The sequence below is a fragment of the Gobio gobio genome, assembly GCF_949357685.1.
Source record: "Gobio gobio genome assembly, chromosome: 13".
NCBI lineage: Eukaryota > Metazoa > Chordata > Actinopteri > Cypriniformes > Gobionidae > Gobio > Gobio gobio.
In genome coordinates, this window is record NC_137106.1 from 53,360,750 (window position 1) to 53,367,509 (window position 6,760).

At 42.0% G+C, this 6,760-nt stretch overlaps 1 protein-coding gene across 4 annotated transcripts in view; it reads left to right on the forward strand.

The window, feature by feature from the left end:
• The first annotated feature begins 576 nt into the window (after window positions 1-576).
• meis2a (Meis homeobox 2a) overlaps window positions 577-6,760 on the forward strand; it is a 79,483-nt gene continuing 73,299 nt past the window's right edge. The window contains exons 1-6 of one of the 4 annotated variants that reach the window (XM_079833267.1): window positions 577-1,213; window positions 1,517-1,737; window positions 2,322-2,463; window positions 2,635-2,685; window positions 2,984-3,034; window positions 3,349-3,498. In XM_079833267.1, the coding sequence (XP_079689393.1) occupies window positions 1,202-1,213; window positions 1,517-1,737; window positions 2,322-2,463; window positions 2,635-2,685; window positions 2,984-3,034; window positions 3,349-3,498 (627 nt within the window). In that variant the 5' untranslated portion in view covers window positions 577-1,201. Of the gene's footprint in view, window positions 1,214-1,255; window positions 1,412-1,516; window positions 1,738-2,321; window positions 2,464-2,634; window positions 2,686-2,983; window positions 3,035-3,348; window positions 3,499-6,760 lie in introns of those variants that run through there. The other 3 variants (XM_079833269.1, XM_079833270.1, XM_079833268.1) reach the window with 3 other exon arrangements.

The window sequence follows — 6,760 nt, forward strand, 5'->3', positions numbered from 1 at the left end:
CGAGCTCTAAATGTAGACATTTATGTAAAAAGCGGCCGATGATTTCACATGTGCCGCGATGCGGGCTCTATGTTCATTGATGAGGAGCGGTATTTTAAGGGTCTGTTTGTGGTATTAGGGGCCATCTGTAGCACAATCAATATCATCGCTCCTCCTCTGAAACTTCAGGCCTTCCTAATGATTGATGATCTCGGGCTCTTTGATAATTGAGCGGCGCGATGCAACGGCTCACGTTTCAATCGCAGTAAAGACACTTTCCATAGCGGCTCTTGTGCGGGGAAAGTTCGCTTTATTATTATTATTATTCTGAAGACAACCAAGAACTGGGGGCACTCGATATCAGTTGCACGCTTTGCACAAAGTCGTGTTAAAATGATTTCTTTTTTTTCTCGTGTGCAATAAAGAAAGACACAGTTTGGAAGCCTGCCCAGCGCGCGCCGTCTCGCAGTGTTCCTCCTCAGTGTGTGTGAGTGGGATCTGCGGTGGCTCCCCCCTCGCGCACTGGACGCTCGGCTCTCGCGCAGGGTTTGGCGTGGAGCTCGTGCGGGACTGGCTGTGCTCAGCGCCACTTCCGGCTTCCGTCATTTCATTCTCCCGCCGATGCGCGCAGCTCAACTCACTGCGTTCTATAAGCGAGCGAGCGGCCGACCTGCCAACACTCACTGACACTCACTCATCTCAGACCGCGCCAGAGATCGCCGCGTTTCTGCAAAACTCTTTCTCTTTTCCCTTCCCTTGTTTTTTTCTCGCCGTACAGTAGTGGTAATAAAACAAGAAAGCGGACCGGAGGCATAAAGAAGACAGGGACTTGTGGGATGAAAACGGGGCTAAAAAGATTCATCCTCTCTTGAACATCATCATCACCAACCATCATTCATTCATTACCTTGACAACCTCTGGCTTTGATTGACAGCCGGAGTGGCAAAAAGCCATGAGACACGACAGTTTAGTTACATGCAGGTTGTTGATGGGCCGGCTGTAACCTTCAGTTTTGGTGCTTGACTTTTTTTCTTTCTTTTCTGGGGGGCAAAGAGGAAAAGAAGAATAATTGCAAAACTCTTCCCGATGCCTGCGCTCTTTCTCAGCCGTACTGGAGAATAGGAGAATTCGCCGAGTTGCTTGAAAAAGGATCTGAGTTTGTGAGCGGACTGGGAAATTAAATCTACGACACAGATCCAGAGGTTTATTGGAGCGCAGGCTGATGGCGCAAAGGGTAGGTTTAAAATCTCCAACACTCACCTCCACCAATACACTATCTATCACAGGCCTCGACTGTCTGTCTGTCGCCGCACGCGCGAAACCTCTTCAGTCTGACGCACTTTGTTGGGAATATTGGCCGCGCGAGCTCCGCCGACGGGCTCCTGCTAAAGACTCGCTGTACTCGGGGAAGCGCAACTTTACCATGTTTTTGGTAAAAACTTTAGTTCCGCGCGACGCCTTTCCTCTCGTTTTTCCACCTTGTGTGAGAGTGTGTGTGTTTTTGGTGCTCTTCCCTGACTTTCTGCTTCTCTTTCAGTACGATGAGTTGGCTCATTACGGCGGCATGGACGGGGTCGGGATGTACGGGGATCCTCACGCGCCTCGGCCGCTCCCGCAGGTCCATCATCTGAACCACGGACCGCCGCTCCACGCCAGCCAACATTACGGCACGCATGCCCCCCATCCCAATGTCATGCCCAGCAGCATGGGCTCGGCTGTCAACGACGTGTTAAAGAGGGATAAAGATCAAATTTACGGGTGAGTTCCATACTCGTATCGGATCCGCGCGGGGGTTTCTCTTTCCCGTGATAGTTTTTCCAGAACTTCTTCTGCGCTCGGAGCTTTATCAGAATTTCTGGCACAATTTTAGGCACTTCACTTTGATTAAAAATTTTTTTTTTTTGGAAATCCTACTTTCTGCTATTCATTTTATGACGGTAATTTCAAAACCACCGAAGAGCTACAAAACTGTCGTTAAGCAGTTTAATCATAAATATCATTTCACCGTCTAACCCACAAGCCTAAAGAACCTAAATAACTTCATGCGAGATGAGCAAAGTCAACAGTGATTACAAGGCGTTTGGTTTCATTTCTGCGACCCGTTCTGTCTTTTTTGATTTTCACTGACAGCCCAAATTTTGCCTTGTTTTAGCTTAGACACCAGGGCTGTGTTTTGGACGCTGTTCGAGTGTTTTAAATCCTGGGTAACTAAAAACCGCAGTAGTATCGGAATATTTTGAATTTCCGCTCGGCCGCTTTGTTTTCGGACGCGACGCTGAATAATTAGCTACTCTTTTTCTTCGCGTTCTCCTTCAGTGAAATGTGTGCTGTTGTTTCTGCAGTCATCCTCTGTTTCCTCTGCTGGCTCTGGTGTTCGAGAAGTGCGAGCTGGCCACATGCACTCCGCGAGAGCCCGGGGTCGCGGGAGGGGACGTGTGCTCCTCCGACTCCTTCAACGAGGACATCGCAGTCTTCGCCAAACAGGTCTACATCCACACACTATAACAGACAAACCGAGAAGTAACCGTCCCGATAACTATATTTCCACCAATGCATTTAACGAGTGTTTAATAACCAGATTGCGATGATTTTAATTACCCGATTATTAAATTGCTCCACTTTTCTCATCGACTGCTGTTTGTGTGTGTGTTTTAGGTCCGCGCGGAAAAACCTTTATTTTCTTCGAATCCAGAATTGGATAATTTGGTAAGATGAACACATCAGCGGTGCTTCTCTTCACAATAGCCGTGTAATCGAGTGCTCTTAGATGAGTGTCACTCAGACTGTGTTTCTGCATCGGATCTGGAGATAGTGAAAGTAAATACGGTGGTGTGTGTGTGTGAGAGGGCTGTTTGAAGAGGAGTGTGTTCAGTTCACCATCACACTACTCCACGTTTAAAATATCCACAATTATTATTTCTCAAGCACATGTTTTTTTTTTTTTTAATGAAACGAATATTTCAAATTAAAATGTTAGGCTAACGACGTCCATTTCCCTTCACAGATGATTCAAGCCATACAAGTATTACGGTTTCATCTTTTGGAGTTAGAAAAGGTAATCTTTTATTGATTTGGAATTATTTGTGATTGAAAAAAAACGATATTATTTACAAACGAACTCCGAATGTAATTTGTTATTAAAACGATGTTCTCTATGAATTATAATTCAAGTTAGTTTAAACGGAGCGTGACATAGTCTTCTTTATTTTAAAATAATTTGACGGGCAAGACATTTGTTCGTCTCTCGCGTTTATTTGTGTAGATTGACTTGTTGAGTCTCTGGAGAATCATTTGCATTGTTCTAATTTCTCTATTGTTTCCCTGGCTTTGCTCATAATGTCCTATAATTGTGTCTTTCCTCTGCTCAAGGTGCACGAGCTTTGCGACAATTTCTGCCATCGGTACATCAGCTGTTTGAAAGGGAAAATGCCCATAGATTTAGTGATTGATGAACGGGATGGCAGCTCAAAATCAGACCATGAGGAACTCTCGGGATCTTCAACGAACTTAGCCGATCATGTGAGTACGGATGGGCTCATTGTTTCTGCGCCGAATATAATAATGTGAGAGATATATGATAGGCTGTAATGGTGAAATGACTGCTGAAAGTTTCAAGCGATTCTTCTCAACTTGTGCTTGTGTTCATGGAAATATCTCTATTAGACTGTTTTTATTTAGTGCTAATCGTTGGTGTCGCTACTATATTTCGGTGTGTCTGTGTAATTTGGGATGTTGCAAAATCGCACTGCTTTAATTCAATTAATAACGGAGATGCGTTATTATAGTTTAGTAGATGTTAATGTTATGCGAGTATTCTGTTTAAAGTACAGTTCAAGTTTATAATGTGCAGGGAGGATGTTGTTAATGTGTTTAATTGTCTCTTATTGATTTGTGTTGTGGTTTGAGTGCGTTTTACAGGCCCGATGCTCCATTATAGTCAATGCAACGCCGACTCTTTAGATTCACAAGCACAGCGGCTTTGGTTAAACTCTTGATTTCGGGGTTGTGAATGAAATGTAGGGGACAGAAAGTGTTCAGTTGATGGTATGGTTTGTCCTGCAGTCTCGTGCATGTGTTGAGAGCAGTTAGTCGAGGCTTCTGAGAATATGTTGGGTTAATCTCAAACTATACGGCATAAACGCAATTCAGCGATTAAAAACCGGGAAAAACAATGGTTTAAATCCGCGTATAGGCCTACTTAACAACTCGCTCCGAGTGTGAGAAAACGTGTTTAAGTGTTGAAAATATAAGACACGCCGTGCTTTTTGATATTGGGTTTATTTTTGATAACGAGATGCGTTCTCGTGACTCGAAAATGCGTCTACGATTATTTGGGTTCGAATTCAAGCCTTTTGTTTTTTTTTTGTTCGAGCGGCTTATTATTGAGAATATCTTGCGCACGTTACATCGCAATGGTTGCTTTAATATCTATTTCACTGTTAGTTGAGGCTTATTTTTAGGCTATTTTCTATCGGCTGTGTGTGTGTGTGTGTGTGTGTTAGTGTGCATTAGCCTAGTTCGTGTGTGTAGCAGATTTATTTGTGTGTGTGTGTGTTTGAGGTCCAAACGTCACATTTGCATAGTGTGCACGAGCGGCAGTGTTTGTTAATGAGAATAAATGATCTCAGGCCTGTTGCTGCCACACACACTGCCCTGATGTTCAGCTCAGCAGAAACGCTTGCGATATCGCAAATATAAATACATTACACGGATTCGATTTATTAAATTCATATGGGTTTTGCACTTTATTATATGGGGTTTCAACCCCTTTTTGTATGTTTGAGGACAGCAGTTTGATAGTTGGATATGCTAATTTATTTAGGTAGTACCTATCTCATCCATTTTTTTTGCTTTGATATGCATTTTTAATATATTTTGCCCGGGGCTACATTATTTGGTGAAAGTTGCTTTGCTGGGGATGAAGGACATGCCTTGTGCTCTCTCTCTCTCTCTCTCTCTCTCATCTCTCTCTCTCCTCTCTCTCTCTCTCTCTCTCTCTCTCTCTCTCTCTCTCTCTCTGCTGGCTGTGAATATAGACACTTATTTACTATTAAATAGTATATAATTTTCTAGTATAGCGCTGTCAGTGTATGCAAGGCCTTTGTCAGGATATCCAGCCTTTAAAAACATTAATCCTGCTGGAAATAAAATCAAAGTATTTGCTTAATGTTTTTTTTTTTTTTTTTTAAATAATAGAAATGATATCTGCCTTGGCTATATCTAACTAATACTCTGTACTAATGTGTATTCTAATGAATTTAGTCTTCATGCGCACTTTCCCATGTTTGCACTTTTAAAAAAACAAGTGCAGTTCTGAACACGTTGAGCACTTTCTGTGCCGTCTGTCATTGTCAATATTGTGACATGTGCCTTTGGCACCTACATGTCTCATAATTATTTGTGGCTGTCGTTTTTATGTTGATTATAAATAAAATAAGACGCTTGTGTACGTCATTTTTTAAAACACAAATGAAGCATGCCGTAGTGATCTTAGTGCCGTAGTGATCTCTGTCAAATGTATGGGGTGTGATACACTCTAAAATAAATGCTGGGTTAAAAACAACCCAAGTTGGGTTGAAAATGGACAAACCTGGCAATTGGGTTGTTTTAACCCAGCAGTTGGGTTAAATGTTTGCTTAAAACAACCGAATCGTTTGGGTTAAAACAACCCAATTGCTAGGTTTGTCCATTTTCAACCCAACTTGGGTTGTTTTTAAACCAAAAAATTTTTAAGTGTAGTGTTATGGTTGCATGTGATACACTCTAAAAAATGCTGGGTTAAAAATAACCCAAGTTGGGTTGAAAATGGACTAACCCAGCAATTGGGTTGTTTTAACCCAACGATTCGGTTGTTTTAAGCAAACATTTAACCCAACCACTGGGTTAAAACAACCCAATTGCCAGGTTTGTCCATTTTCAACCCAACTTGGGTTGTTTTTAACCCAGCATTCTTTAGAGTGTAGACTCTGTGAATGAAGTGTGCGTCTCTAGCTTTGGTTTGGCCGGTCCGGCGTCTGATAATGAAGCTGTGGGACAGTGAAACACTCACAGATCGGATCTGTTTGATCAGTGTTTGACTGCTCACGTCTGGACACAACACCACTTGTTGCTGTGCTTCTGCAGAGTTCAGCTTCAGACCGATGTGTGTGTGTGTGTGTGTGTGTGTGGGGGGGGGGGGGGGGGGGGGGGGGGTTTATTCTCGTCAGAATGATTCAGTTTGGCTTTAGTTAATGGATTGCAGAACAGAAAGTGACATCTTGTTAACATGCGGTGTATGAAAACGGCCAAAAGTAGAAGCTTTTAGGGATGATTTTATTTTTAAGTTGAATAAATGTTTAATTGTATGAATTAAACAGCTGGTAAACATACTTTATCACTAGAAAACATGTAAATCCCCTGTTAAACATGAAGGTATTACAAGACATTTTACATTTACTTACCACAGTAAATTATGCATAATTACACGCAACTAACCCTCAAACCTAACCCTAGTAAGTACATTAATATTACTCAGTACTTGAATATATAATTACACTGGAACAACGACACCTTAAAATAAAGTGTAACACACATTTCTCCTCATATTGAACCGCTTTGCCGTAAATTGAGTTGAGAGCCTCAGAGTTCTGACCTGTTTCTATTTCGAATAAAGTGTAACCGTTATTATTATAGTAACGTAACAAGACAGAAGTGTAACCAATATTTGGCTTACCCTTTATTGTAGGGTGGCATTGTTACAGTGTAATTACACATTTATAATATTAATGTACTTACCATAGGG